Consider the following 16,073-nt stretch of genomic DNA (forward strand, 5'->3'; position numbering starts at 1 on the left):
CTATGTATATTCTGACTCCAAAATGCCTGTGCTTTTGTCATTCCTGTGATTATTATTTTATAATGTTTTATAATAAAGCAGTGCACTGCTTTAAATATTTGTCTGGTTGAGGACTTTTAAAAAGGAAATTGTATTTTAGGTAAACTCCTGCTCATGGTTAATGTCCAGTTCTAATACTGCTTATTTTCTGTATCTTTTCATTATCACTTCAGAATTAATTGCTTCTTGACCTAGGCTACTATAGTACTTTATGCATATTTCTATTATTTATCACTATTCATACTATATTATAGTTTTAAATTTATCTATCCATGAGTTGCCTATCTCTAAAATACTTTACATTCATTTGGTGTTCATCACTTTTTAATTAAATTTTTACACCTGTATATTTAAAGACCAATAGTTAATTCCTAATAATATAACAGAAATTAAAATTGTGTTCAATAATATTACTGCTTGAAAGCAAATATTCCATATAAAGAATGTTTCTAATGGTTGAAAACTCCCATTTCAGGCATTTAACAAGATTTAAGCCAGCCTTTTGGTCTAACTTTTACATTAGTTGGGTGGCATAAATGCTATTTGCATGACTCAAGTAGATAGATATAAGAAGTAGTTATCCTGCCATTGATAGTGAAATCACTCAAGTGGATGCTTATTATTTCCTACTTGGGTTTTTTTTTGCATTCAGATTAAAGGCACACATTTCATAAAAATTAAGTGTTCTAAGAACTATTCATGAGTGTGTTTTTATGTGGTAATATAAGTTTTAGCAGGTATTCATAGCCATTTACTTGATGATGTGTTCTTACAGATAATGAATCAGAATAAGACCCTCTTTTGTTTAGATTTAAAAACTCTTTTCAGCTCTCCATAATCCTAATTTCTCTCCTCTTTTTCAAAAACACTTGTTTGAAGAACCATATTGATCCATTTATTCAACAGCTATATTTAACTTCTATTTTGTGCCAGGCTGTTAGGCATTATTAGATTTGGAAGTGAACAAGGTAGATAAGATCTCTGCTGGCAGAATTAACAAATGAATAAACTTTTTCCCATTTAGCCAGTATTCACTGATTGCCTACTATGTGTTAGACATTGTTCTGGGAATTGTAGATACAGCAGTAAAAATAGCAAAGTCTATATGCTCTTGTCATGGGGAAAGCTATCTTTACATAGGTTGGCCAGGAAAGATTTGTTCTAAGAAAGAGTTGTCCGAGCTGACAAGGAACCAAAGGACAAGATTAATTGAGGCCAAACAGCAGTTGCTGATGATCTGAATGAACTCACTGTGTTTGATGTACATTGGTTTGTAGTTTTTGAGATGAGAAAATTAAGGAATATATTATTGGTTCCATTTTTCAATTAATGGGGGCATCAATTGGGAAATTTTGTGGGAGTGGATGGACAGTAAAGAAGGAACAATTTGAGGAGATAAAAATTTAATGAGATCACTGTAAAATAGTCACTCCAAAAATAAAAGAAAAGGCAGACCAAGAAAATGCAGTTTGTTGAGGGTCTAACTTATAGCTTTTTTTTTTATCCTGAATTTAAAGTGAAGCTAGTTGTGTGGTTTTCTCTAGATACAGGGACAGGTGACAAGAAGGTACAGTATTTATCAAGAGTTGAGTTTTTCTCAGATTATGGTGAAGAAAGAGAGGAACAAGTGTTGAAGGTGTTTTCAAGAAAGTCACCATCATTCAAGCTGTAGAATTTATGTTGGGGAAGAAGAAAATAAAGAGGGAATGAAGACTGAAGATGTTTGATAGTGAGGAATGTATTAGTAGTGTGGATGAGATTGAAAGTTGTGGTCAGACAAGTGAATTTCATGGACTGAAGTGCCAAAGCTCTTTCTATTTCTTTCTTTTTTTAATTCCATGAAAATGGTTGAATGTAATATAGGGAGAAAGTGGAAGGTAAAAAATATCTACTTAGAAGTCAGAAACTTGGGATTTTATCTCAAGTTATACATAAAATCTCCTTTTTAAAACCTTGACCTCATTGGCCACATTCTCCTAATTATTCCAACCCTGTGCCATGTGCTGGGCATATAGTATCCTATATAATAAAAGGGTAATATGCAAATTGACCCTAATGGTGGAATGATCAGTTGCTATGATACACACTGACCACCAGGGGGGCAGACGCTTAACGCAGGAGCTGCCCCCTGGTGATCAGTGCACTTCCACAGGGGGAGCGCCACTCAGCCAGAAGCCAGTCATGGCTGGCCAGTGCAGCAGCGGTGGTTGGAGCCTCTCCTGCCTCCACGGCAGCACTAAGGATGTCTGACTAATGGTTTAGGCCCAACCCCTGTGATAGGTAGACATCCCCCGAGGGCTCTTGGGTTGCCATGGGGCTGTCTGACTGCCAGCTTAGGCCAGATCCCCCAGGGAGCAGGCCTAAGCCAGCAGGTGGACATCCCCCGAGGGGTCCCAGACTGCGAGAGGGCACAGGCCGGGCTGAGGGACCCCTTGAGTTCACAAATTTTCATGCACTGGGCCTCTAGTTATCAGATAAAGGTAGGTGCAGCATGCTGTTGGAGTACAGAGGTGGGTCATGCAACCCAAATGGGATGGAGAGTGGTCACATTTTGAGGAAGTGACATATAAGCTAAGAGCTGAAAGATAAATAGGAGTTTGAATTTAACAAAGAATGGTGGGAGGAAATAGTGTATATTAAGATTCTCAAGCAGAAAGAAAGGACCTGAAGGATCCTGAGTGGCTGTATTATGGTATACTAGAGGCACAGCATGTGAAATTGTGCGAGACCCAGAAACCTGCTGTGTCGCGCGACTCGCCGTGCCACACGACCAAGACCCGCCATGCCACGAGACCCATCAATGCACCTCCTGGTGACCAGTTGTTTGGTTGTTACGGTGTTATGGCCACTGGCCTTTTATAATATAGATGAGAAAAGTGTAGATACCCAAGGCTAGAAAATTAAGCAAGAGCCATATTTTAAAGGACCTGGTAGGTTATGTTAAAGAAATTTATTCCTAAAAGCAATGTGGGAGGACCCATTATTGGGTTTTATATAGAGAAGTGATAGAAGAAAAGAACACTTTAAAATGAGGATTTGCTTTTATGAAGAAGTTGAATTTTATCATCTCTAAGCATGCTAAAATTTTTCATACCTGTGTAGAAAATAGTAAATAAAATGATTTAAATATAGACCTCTTATTTTAATCTGAAAAGAATGAACAGTAATTAATATGGGACTATATTAAACATAGAAATAAAGCCTTGCTTACAAAGCATTATTAAATTCATATTAATCTGTTTGCAAAAAAGAATTGAAATTAAAATTTTCCTTGACTCTAAGTACATTTGGTTACTGATGTATATTTTCCATCATATCAGTGAAAATATTAGATAATTTCCCATGAGTTTGTGTGTGTTATTTAATATCCCAATCAAATGGAGATGAAACTCTGTACTTTTTCTCTCCAGTGATTTAAACTTTTGAGATGCTTCCATTAATTGGAAAAACAATCATCTTTGATAACTTTCCTGATCCTTCTGATACATGGGAAATCACCGAAACAATTGGCAAAGGAACTTATGGGAAAGTTTTTAAAGTGTTGAATAAGAAAAATGGCCAAAAAGCAGCAGTCAAAATTCTGGATCCGATTCATGTAAGTCACATTGTTTTTATCATGTAATTAACTTTGTTTTTGTCTGTAAAAATTCTGCAAGTACCTTATCTTGATTTATTTATTTCAATTTGAAGAAAATGTGGGGAAAAAAAGTCTGACTGTTAGATTTTCCTTGTTTGTATGCTTAACATATATGATAAGGCCCAAGAAATATTTGATAAATTAATAAATATATAATACAAATAAAGACAGCTCACAACAGCTCAATAGTTCATTTAATATTATTTTAGATTTCAAAAAGTTGTAATAATAGACCCATGGGTTTAGAAGTAGTCCTCACATGTCATCAGGACCAGATCTCCTTTTCTTCTTGCATTTATTTAGGCTGCAGGAAGAATTTTTCTTATGCCAAGCCAGGATATATATTTTTTTAAATTCAATTTCGGTCCTGGCCACTGTGCCTCAGTTTCTTGGAGCATCTTCCCGTACACTGAAAGGTCATGGGTTTGATTCCTGGTGGGGCACGTACCCAAGTTGCAGGTTTAATTTCTGGTCCAGGTATGTTAGGAGGCCAATCATCAATGTTTCTCTCTGATACGGGTCTTTCTTTCTTTCTTCCTTTCTCCTTTCTTTCTTTCTCTTTCTTTCTTTCTTTCTTTCTTTCTTTCTTTCTTTCTTTCTTTCTTTCTTTCTTTCTTTCTTTCTTTCTTCCTTCCTTCCTTCCTTCCTTCCTTCCTTCCTTCCTTCCTTCCTTCCTTCCTCCCTCCCTCCCTCCCCCGCTCCCTCCCTCCCTTTCCTTCCTTCCTTCCTTCCTTCCTTCCTTCCTTCCTTCCTTCCTTCCTTCCTTCCTTCCTTCCTTCTTTCTTTCTTTCTTTCTTTCTTTCTTTCTTTCTTTCTTTCTTTCTTTCTTTCTTTCTTTCTTTCTTTCTTTCTTTCTCTCCCTCTCTCTCTTCTCTCTCTCTCTCTCTCTCTCTCTCTCTCTCTCTCTTTTCCTTCCTCTCTCTCTAAAATCAATAAAAACACATATCCTCAGGTGAGGATTGAAAAAAATTAAATTTCATTCAGAGAAGGGAAATTAATTGTCAGGTTTGCTTAAATAATTTCAACAGTGTTCATTTGTAATCAGGTTGAGGTTCCTTGTGAATAGCTGAATTTCATGTTCTGTCTGTTCAAGCAATGCCCGAATGGGATCTCCCTTTACTTTTTCTGGAATAAGGGAACCTACTAAGTCTTTCTTTGCCCTGAATAGCCTGAGGAGATTGACAAGATTCTGTTTTCTGGGAATGTGAGCTGGCTCTTTTGAAGCATTTTCAGCTACTGGGAGATATGTAGCTCTCCCATAGCACATGGGTGAGCAGGAATGAGCTCAGTGATCACATAATCCCCAAACTTCTATTGAAAGCCGCTTCTCCATTTATATCACTCTTGCGCATGTGATGGGAATGTAGCCTGATGTAAATGATGTGGTTTGTGGTAGGGGACATCAGAGTCCCAGTCCTCCTCCCAGCTCTCCCACTAACAAAACTGGAGGTCACTGCAAAAGGTCTCTGGGCCACTGTTCATCTTAAGATTGATTTTTTTTTTTGCATAGTTTATTTCTACTAAACTCATGCTGACTACAGTGTTTCATATTATTTTGAGTAAAGACGAAAGAGTGTGGGTTGTCCCCCCGCCTCTAATTAGGTGATAATGAGGAAAAATAATGAGTAGCATTATGCTTAGTCTTAACTGATGTGGAATGTCTTCTCATTTCCCTATTGGAAAGTTCTTACCATTTAAACTAAGGGAAGAGAGACCCAAGTTAAGCTGTAACAAAGTGACTGTACCTCTCTCCTCTAGTCTTTGCAATTAGGGATCAGGGTTCATGGTGACAAGAGAAAATATTCCAGACAGATCCCATGGTCTAATTCTATAATCAGTGTCTCCCTCCCATTCCTTACTTCTTAATGGAGAAGAACAGATGGCTTTCATAATATAGTCATGTTTGGTATACTACTAACCTAATAAATCATGCTTTGTTGTATTGCTTTAATGGAACATATTGATTGCATAGCTCTAGTATGAAATTTTGCTGCTTTTATTCTTGTCATAGTACCTATGTGGTTTTCTAAGAATTATTTACTCTTCATCCATCATGTCATAAGTCAAATAAAAAAGATTTATAACCAAGAGATTATAATCTAAATAAAATAAATTTAAATGCATCCAAGCATTTCACAGAGTGGCTTTTTTATTAAAAGGGTCTCATTATTATGGATTTCAAACTAGTGAATTTCTCTCCAAAAATAAGGCTGGAATGAGCAGATCGGGAGGTAGCAGGCAGTGGTCTTGCAGGCAGGCTAGTCCTGTATCTTGCACCAACCAGCTCTGTGATTCTAACTTCTCTGAGCTTCAGTGTCTTCCTCTCATGTTAGACCTATGATCTAAAATTCTTTTCAGCTCTGTGATTCCATTATCTGTCTTACAACAATGTGGACATTAAATATTACTGTAAAAACAGTATTAGAAAGCTTTCTTTTATTTATTCCTCTATGAGTTGTTTCATGTATATGTGGTTTATCTAGAAACATGACTAGGTGGCTATCTTGAATTTTTATTGACAGGATAGCAATCAATTCTTCTTATTCTCAATGGGCCTTTAGCTAACTAAAGGCTATACACCATTTTATATAATTTAACTGCATTTTACTTTTTTGGAAAGATAGGAATTTATTGTATTTTACTTTTTTGGAAAGGTGGGAATCTATTGTATGGCTGGGTTTTGATAGCTTCTAAATATCCTGTATTTCAAAGAAATAAAATGAACTAGCTAAAAGTTTTTATTTTAAATTAGTGGCCTTGCCATTGAAATGCAGTTAACACTATAAAGTAAAGGAAATAATCTTTAGTAGTTCTCCATATATGCTTCTCTCTACAGTAACTACATACCAAAATAGCCCTTTTTTATCCCTTTTTAATTCAATTCAATTAACTTAATTGGAGATATATTTGATTAGCAGGAAAATCCCAAACTCTCCCTTTAAACAATGTAACGAGAAATTTCAATGCACAGTGCTGAGCACAATAAAAACTATTATGACTTTGCTTTGACAAAATTAAATTCTCTATTCGGTTTCTGTAATAAGTTTCTTTGATATTATTCATGCTTTCCTCACAGTTCTCTTTCTATGACTTTTTGAAACTAGGATATTGATGAAGAGATTGAAGCAGAGTATAATATCTTAAAAACTCTTTCTGATCATCCTAATGTGGTCAAATTCTATGGGATGTACTTCAAGAAGGATAAAATAAATGGAGATAAGCTTTGGTTGGTTCTTGAGGTAAGTGTTTCAACATTATTTTATGGGTAGAAATTTGCAGTGTGGTTTGGAATGATGTCATGTTTATGCAACATCAATATCACAAAGCAGTTCTAGTGTGTTCCTGACTGGTTACATTCTTAGTGGAATGTTGTGCCCAGTTGTGGCCTTGTCAACTTTTTTTAAAATCCTCACCCAAGGATTTTTTCTATTGATTTTTAGAGAGAGTGGAAGGGAAGGGGAGAGACAGAGAGAGAGAAACATCGATGTGAGAGAGACACATCACTTGGTTGCCTCCCACATGCATCCTGAGCAGTGCTGGGGAGCAAGCCTGCAACTGTTCCCTTTCCCTAAATCGAACCCAGAACCGTTCAATCCATGGGCCAATGCTCTATCCACTGAGTCAAACTGGCTAGGGCAGGCCCTGTCATCTTAAGACACATTGGGAATTAAAAGCCACAAAGATTATTAAAAATTAAAGGAACATCTCCACAATAAAAGCCTAAAGAAACTAGGATTATTTTCCTTGCAGAAGAACAAGCTTAAAAGGGACTTCATTATAATATTTACTTATTCATCCATATTTTATTCAACTAATACATGATTGAGGCTCTGTGCCAGGTGCTAGGATAGAAGAGAAAATTAATTTTAAGTGAGGCTTCATTATGCAAAAATGGTGAGCTGCTATGGTTCTTATTTTTTTTTCTCTCTCTCCTTATTGAATACTAATGACATAAATTACAAAACCAGGTATTTGCATTTATGGGGCGACGGGGGTGTGTGTGGCGGGGGGAACCACAGTAGAAATGGTATAGAATACTGACTGCGTTGCCAGAGGGAAGCTGTAGATTCTGCCTTTTAAGTCCTGAGAATAGTTTGGACAGTTCTCTCTAATGCCGAGCTCTAGAAGGCGCCCTGCTCAGGTAACTGCCAGTCCTGGAGAATGTGGTTTTACTAATATTCATTGAATATTGTTATTCAAGTGATTTAAGAATTTTTTCAGGTTGTTATCATGGCTAGTAAAACCCTTATTGACCACTGTAATATCATATCTTTATTGTGTTCATTATGATTTTATTACCATTTGATTATTCTTCTTTCAGAATGTTCTGTTGGTTTTCCTACAGTGGCATAATAATCATTTTTAAATTATATTGCTTCCTTACTCAACATCATATTTTTATTATGAATTATAAAGGATTATAGAAATAATGGATGATAATTGTAGAAAATACTTGAAACTGTAAGAACCATTCTTAACAACCATTCTTAACATTTAACATAGATCCTTTACCCTTTTTCGTATGTTTAAAATGATTGAAAATATCACGTATCAAGTTATCCTATTTTTCACTTAATATAATTTCAGATAGACTTAATTATTTTTTACCTTTTTCAAAATAAATACACAATAAAAAGCAAGTAGAACCAAAAGGCCTAACATGTAAAGCAATAATAATGTATTTCCAGCTTAGTTGTGCCACCTTCTCCTGAGCAGGTCTGTGCTTTTCATGTGTTGATTGATGTACTTGAAAATGTATGACTGAGCATTTCTGCTCTTTTATGTAGTAATCCAGGTTCTGCATTTTAGCAAGGTTATTATTTGCACTTCTGGAACCGGTGTCCTGCTCCGTTCTGGAGGGCTGTCATGCACCTAACCTCTGATATATCTCTCTGCTGCTCACCTGGGTAGAATCCATCATTTTCTGGATCTCATCACAGCCACTTTCCAACTTTATTTCTCTGTTTTGCACATCATGTAATGGTATGCGCCTTGCTCTCATTATCCGCTGTAGTGATGTCATCACATCTTGAGTTCAGTTCAGCCTCTGTAGGGAACAAAACCTCCAGTCCCTTGCTTGGTGAGTGTGTGAGGAGTACCAGGCAGGCTTCTGCATGTGGATAGCTTGTATGTGGGTTAAGAGGGGTCAAGTCTTTTTATTAGAGACTTCCAAAGGATTCCTTGTGTTCTGCATCTTTCCTCCCTACTCCACCGCCCCTTTCACTGTGACTCAGTCCTGTCTGGGTTAATCTGCTCACCGAGCATTTTAGTTTGTGGCTTCCTTTGCGTTGCTAAATCAGTTACCACTAGTTATCTGATTTCCACGTTGAAAAATTTTATTGAACCTCTTGTCCGCTGCTCTCTCTTTTTCTGTTCTCTATTTTCTTGTGATTTATACTTTTTTATTCCTTTACTAGCATTTTAACAGAGATTCATGCGTGAGAGGAAATAAATTTATATGTTTAATCCGCCACCTTCAATTGAACCATAGAGGCTTTCAAAACTGTAAAATAATATTTTCAAGAACCTTTCCAAAATTTGAAACTGTGTATTATATTATTATATAGAAGTTTAAAAATTGTAAATAATCAGCTGTGTTTTTAGAAATAGGCAAATTATTAGGATTTGAGAATTATTTTGTACTTCTCAATTAAGTTTTAAATAGCTTTATGTTTTTAGTTAAATCACACATGAAAACAAAGCAAAACTTAATTACCTAAGTAATAGTATTAAATTATGAATTTAAACCATTTTGCCTTAAATTAATGGAGAATTTTAAAGGGCTTACTTCATGTTTGTGTTTGTATATTTGAGATGTAATGCTGTGCAAATCCTTAGTATAGTCTTGAATAAAATTTCATGTCTTTGTATCCTTCAAAACATAGTCAATAATTGCATCTTTACTTTTTTCCATGTAGAATCATTGGCAGATGATTAGGCATTGTAATGTAGGCCTAAATGGGCAAGGACATAATGTATAAATCTTTGCCTTTAAAAGTATTGAATGAGATCAGTCATTGTCTTTTATGATGATCAAATCCTATACTGACATTCATTATTATCACGTGGAATTAGGTAAGAGTTGAGACTCCTGATCATAGTTAAGTGTTCTTTTCAGAGGACAGAAAAGATTGATTAAAATGGTTTTGGAACATCCAGTAAAGTAATGCAGCTTCCTGATATAATGAATCAATAGAGACTTAACAGCTTCTTTGAGATTTGTCCTTATATTTTATTATCAGGTGGTGGTATTGGAAATATCCCTAAATAGCCTGAGAAAAAAAGAATAAATGGTAATTTATTATAAAGGAATTTCAGGAATCTAATCCATCGGAACTTACAATGTGGGGGGGAAAAGGGTAAAGAAAGCAAGAAGTTGGCTAACTGATACAAGATAATTGAATTGCATATGTAAATCAATTACACATTACATATACACATAAGTGGCCAGATGTATAATTATCTGATTTATAAACATGAATGGTGCAAATGCTGCTTTAGAGGAACTTTCAGAAAATTGGCTTGTGGCATCGATACTTTATTCTACAAAATGACTGCTAATTATACCTATTATTATAATAAAGCCCAAATGAATCATTTTGAATGAGGATACCAAAAGAGTGGCCCAAAAGAGGCTGTGATGTTACCCACCAAGCCATGCTAACAAAGCCTGGTTTCTAATGTGAATCTCCATAAGGAAGATGTGTCCCGGAGGGGCTGAGCCACCATCACACCCCTCATTATCAGTCTGGCGTGTGGGTAAGCGCTATGCCCGCTTAGACCAACTGCTGCCCAGTGACTTTTTACCGTGAAAAATCATTTTATTTATATTTCAAGCTAGAATTGAAATCCTAAGAATAATGTGTATATAGATCTTTCCAGGCAGTCTATTTTCTCTATTATTTAGTTGTGATTTTAAATTATTTTTCACTTTGATATAATTTTTTCTTTCTTGTATATTTTCTTCATTTTGTTATACTATAACTTTTTAATATGTTTTATTGACTTGAGAGAGAGAGAGAGAGAGAGAGAGAGAAACATCCATGTGAGAGAGAAGCATTGATCAGTTGCCCTCCATAGCACTCCGACCGGGGATCACACCCACAACCTGGGTGTGTGCCCTGACCAGGAATCGACTGGAGATCTTTTGGTGCATGAGACAGCATTCAACCAACTGAGCCACACTGGCCAGGGTATACTATAAGTTCTTGAGCATGAATAATATACAAGGCTCTGTTTGGGAATTCTTTCCTTCTAAATTTTCTGTGTATTTATCTTCAGACTATAAATGTTGCCCTGATTTAGTAAAGGAATACTAGTTGCTAGCCTTCTGAAATTCCAGTTATGCAGTTGAAATGAAATGACCTACTAACAGAAGAGGTAGAACATTTTTTGCTGTGGGATCTAATTAGTTGTGTGTTTTTTTATAGGAAGGTCTGTGGAGATTTTTACTGTCATTTAACATTTTAGGTTTTCCTAGTCATGAAGGCATAAAGAGAGAACCAATTGTTTCTTTATCTATGCCTCATTTTAAAGTACCATACTTATATTAATTTTTGCCTATTGCTACCACATCCCTTGGCTGACTTGCTTAGTAAGATATAGATAGGGTAGTCCCCCTTATTCATGGGCGATAGATGTGTTCCCAGACCCAACCCCCCAGTGGATGCATAAAGCTATAGATAGTACTGAGCCTTATATGTACTTTTGGGGTCCCTCAGCCCTGGCTTGCACCCTCTCGCAGTCCAGGACCCCTTGGGGGATGTCCACCTACCGGCTTAGGTCTGCTCCCCGACATCCTTAGCGCTGCCACGGAGGCAGGAGAGGCTCCCACCACCACCGCTGCGCTCGCAGTCATCAGCCCAGCTTGTGGCTGAGCACAAGTCCCCCTGTGGGAGCGTACTGACCACCAGAGGGCAGCTCCTGCGTTGAGTGTCTGACCTCTGGTGGTCAGTGCACATCATAGCGACCGGTCGTTCCCATTCCTTCATTAGGGTCAATTTGCATATTATTCTTTTATTATATAGGATGTTTTTTCCTATACATACACACCTATGGTAAAGTTTATTTATAAATTAGGCACAGTAAGAGATTAATAACAATGATGAAAATAAAACAGAACAAGTATAACAATATACTGTAATAAAAGTTATGTGAATGTGGTCTCGCCTCTCTGTCTCAAAATATCTTATGTACTCTATGTACAGTGTAGATATGCTGGGTAGAGGGATGATTCATGTCCTGGCCAGATGGAGCAGACAGCAAGTGAGTTCATCATTGAAACTACTTGGAATGGCATGCAATAGAAAACTTACAAATTGTTTATTTCTGGATTTTTCCATTTAATATTTTTAGACCGTGGTTGATCGCGGTTAACTGAAACCCTGGGGGGAAAAAAGACTGCCGATAAGGGGGGACTACTATGCCTCTTAGGGGTTTGTACTTCCTTTAACTCCTAATGTCTCCAGTTGAATATCAGTGGCAAGGACCCAGGGGGACATGGGAGTTGGTTAGGTTTCTGCATATGTTTATCACTGAACCTGGAGACTGAAACATAGAGTCAAAATCGAGTCATTAAGCATTTGCTACTGATGATGACAAATGGAAAAACTGAGATGTAACTAATTTTCCCCTTCTTGGTTGGATGAACAGCTACATTTTAAATCCCTAAGCCCGTGGTGGGCAAACCTCGGCTGGCAAGCCACATGCGGCTCTTTGGCCCCTTCAGTGTGGCTCTTCCACAAAATACCACATGCGGGTGCGCACACACAGTGCGATTGAAACTTCGTGGCCCATGCGCAGAAGTCGGTATTTTGTGGAAGAGCCAGTATTTTATGGAAGAGCCACCCTCAAGGGGCCAAAGAGCCGCATGTGGCTCGTGAGCCGCGGTTTGCCGAGCCACAGTTTGCCGACCACTGCCCTAAGCAATCCAGTCTTCTCTCTCAGAGGCTATTTGCCTAGTGTTCCCTCAGCCAGAATGGAGACAAAATTCAGTTAGGACATCTTTGTGTTAAAAGACCCTCTCCCATAATTCAGTCTGAGGTATAATTGCTCCTTTTGCAGTGGTGCTGCACAGTGCATTCTGTTATTTATCTGAATTGGTCCTGATTTGTTCGTGCTTAACAGTGACATTGCTTTCTCTCATTGCTTTCCAATTATAGCAATTTTTCTCTTTGAAATTATATCCCTTTCAAGGCATCAAAGACTAAAAATTACAGGTGGTATTTGAAAGCACAAAAATTCAGTAAATAATTATAAAGCCTCTCAAATAGATATTTCAGGTAATCGATGTGGTTTTTGTAGACAAGTACTACTTTCATGTGACATGCATTAGTAGTTATTCTGTCTTTAGACTTGCATCTAGCAATCCTGTCATGAGGAAAGGAAACACAGGATGATAGAAAGTAAAATGAAGGAATGGTTTCTGTTTGTTTTTTTCAGCTATTAACCCTTTACTGCCCTGGAGAGAGCATGTACACAGGAGACATGAAGCCACTTCAGACTTGCACGTGTTGGAGGGGTCAGGGGGTGGAGGGCAGGAGTGGGAAGCTGGGCTTCTGAGTTGCTCTGATAGCACAGCATTGCTCCCTTCTGCCTTTGGCTGTGCACAATTGCAGTGGAGGAGCATAAAGGTCATGATGACTCTTTTCATGTTCTTAGGACTGGAACCACCATTCCAAGTTCTCATGTAAAATGCTGTTATTGAGTGTACTTGCAGTAGAACAGACAGCCAAGTTACCTAGTCATTTCATTTTATTTTTGTTTAAAGGGCAAGATGGAAAAAAATATAATTGTAACCCTGGAAACCCATATATATGGCTTCTATATCTTTCTCCCCTAATAGTAATTCAGTGCTTGCAGAAGCATCCACTCTTTGAACAGGAGTGCCAGTTTATAGTATTACTTCAGAGGAAAAATATGGTGTAGGGTTAAGATGTGTTGCCATTTGTTAAATCAACATATTCCTGCCATGCACATGAAACATTTCTGAGTTCTTTTTAAATCATAGATTAATTTATCCTAGATTTTATCATAGATTTCTTATCGCTAGCATTAGCAATGTTTAATGGTGTTTTCCCAAGAATTTCAAAACAGCTTAGGATAAGGGAACTGTTTCATATCCTTTTTGTTTGTTTGCTAATCCTCATCCAAGGGCATTTTCTCCATTGATTTATTTAGAGAGCGGAAGGAAGGGGAGAGACAGAGAGAGAGAAACATCAATGTGAGAGAAACACATCTATTGTTTGCCTCCCACATGGGCCCTGTCGAGGGCCAGGGACGAGCCTGTAACCGAGATACATACCCTGGACCAGAATGGAGCCCGAGACCCTTCAGTCTGCAGGCCTACATTCCAGCCACTGAGCCCAACTGGCCAAGGCCTGTTTTGTATCTTGATTTACTGGTTACATGATTGTATACAATTCCCAAAATACATCAAAATGCATACTTAAATAAACCAATTATATTTCAACTAGGGGCCAATGCACAAATTCGTGTACCTTGAAAAGGAACTGTAGGCTGCAAGGCCACAGCTCTTGGTTTCCTGTCTGTTGGCAGCCCTGCTCCCGCCGCCGCCACTCCCACGTGCTGATGGCACTGGTCCCAGTTGCACTCACTGGCGGGTGCTGTCAGCGGGTACAAATGGCAGCTACTGCCCCAATCACCACTCCACCCCTCAGGAGCAGGGGGAGGTGGAGAAGCCCTCAGGGGCAACTGGCAGCCACTGCTCGTACCCGCTGATGGTGCGGAGTGATTGATACCAGAACCAGGTGCAGGCAGCAGGTGCGAGTGGTGGCTCCAGTGCCAGCAGAGGGTGCAAGCAGGAGCGGGGCTGGCACCAGCAGCAGGTGCTAGCGCCAGGCGGGACCACGGTGTGCAGGAGCAAAGAATTTTCAGTAACCACCAGAGGCTTGCCCCAATGACAGCGACCAGTGCCCCACCTTGGTCTGGCACCCCCGCTCACCTGCTCCACCATCCCACCGCAGCCAACACCTGTCCCCTGGTGATCAGCACACGTCATAGTGACTGGTTGTTCAGTTCGGTTGTTCTGCTGTTTGGTCTATTTGCATATTAGCCTTTTATTATATAGGATAATACATTAAAAGTACTGCTTCTAGTTTACACATTGGAAAAGTAATGTGAAAATTTTACCTACTATGAAAGCACACATTAGGAACCATCTATTAGGTGATGATGACAGCTCTCATTCATATCTTATCAGTATTTTATTGAAGTACAGAATTTACTACTGTTGGGGTCCAACCCCAACGGGTCCAGGGATCCCCAAAGGTGTGGACGGAGTCGGCAAAGAATGAATGACATGGAAACTGGTTTCAGTTCATCAGCATAGGGAGGTTCTCCCTCCAGGATCTCCAGCGAAGTTCTGGTTAGGAACTCCAACCAAGTTCTGGTTTGGATCTCCAACCAAGTTCTGGTGCCATGTTCTCTTGCTAGGTTCTCCATCCAGCTTCTCCAGCCAGGTTCTAGCCAGGTTTGGTCGCCATGTTCTGTCTAGGTTCTCCAGCCAAGATCTGTCTCTAGGTTCTGTCTAGGATCTCCAGCCAAGTCCTGTCTCTAGGTTCTGTGTCTAGGTTCTGTCTCTAGGTTCTGCAGCCAAGTTCTGTAACCATTTTCTGTCCAGGATCTTTTGCCATGTTCTCTGGCTAGGTTCTGGTGAGGATCTGACGAGGATCTGATGAGGATCTGATGTTTATTGTCTTGTTACATCTATATTTATACCAGCGGATTTTAATCCTGTCAATTTCTATTACAAAGGTTAGGGCGTTTCTTATCTCCGTTCCAGGGAGTAAAGATTATGTAGCTCAAGCATGATTGTTTGTAGTTAAAGTGATTAACTACCCGCCTGGCACTTAGTTAAGGAGTTTTATCCCCTCCCTAACTTCAGGGGAAAATCCCTACCTGGGAAAACCACCTTTCTCGGAGAGGTGACCTTGGTTAAAACACATAGCGCCAAGAAGGTGAGCAAACATATTAAGAACAGTATGCCATATATGCCAGGTCCCTTGAAACAGCAAGGATGGACCGGCTCCCGGCATACTACATTAATATATTTTATTGAAATTACTGATAAGTAAAAAATGTCACACTTTGAAGAGATACCTTATAAACCATGTGAAAAGATGCCATTCTGTCATTTTGTATGCATTTGTGTGCACGCATAAGTGTACAGAACTTAAGTTTATCCAACCTGTCATTTATTCCATAAATATCATCTGTGACTTTGGCCCAGGCATTTTGGTAGACTTTGGGCATTCAGTAGAGAGCAAGACAAACTCTGTGATCGTGGAGCTCACAGTCAAATGGTGGAGAAAGATCATTTAAAACTAAATAAACATATGCTGGAGAGTATGTGGAGAAGAGAACACTTGTGCACTGT

At 38.6% G+C, this 16,073-nt stretch overlaps 1 protein-coding gene across 1 annotated transcript in view; it reads left to right on the forward strand.

The window, feature by feature from the left end:
• Positions 1–3,466: 3,466 nt before the first annotated feature.
• MYO3A (myosin IIIA) overlaps positions 3,467–16,073 on the forward strand; it is a 204,115-nt gene continuing 191,508 nt past the window's right edge. Inside the window, exons 1-2 of the mRNA XM_070408411.1 lie at positions 3,467–3,634; positions 6,781–6,915. Of these exons, the coding sequence (XP_070264512.1) occupies positions 3,467–3,634; positions 6,781–6,915 (303 nt within the window). The remainder of the gene's footprint in view (positions 3,635–6,780; positions 6,916–16,073) is intronic.

The sequence above is a fragment of the Myotis yumanensis genome, unplaced genomic scaffold (genome assembly GCF_028538775.1).
Source record: "Myotis yumanensis isolate MYYU_CA2020_CCGP unplaced genomic scaffold, mMyoYum1.0.hap1 SCAF_1, whole genome shotgun sequence".
Lineage (NCBI taxonomy): Eukaryota > Metazoa > Chordata > Mammalia > Chiroptera > Vespertilionidae > Myotis > Myotis yumanensis.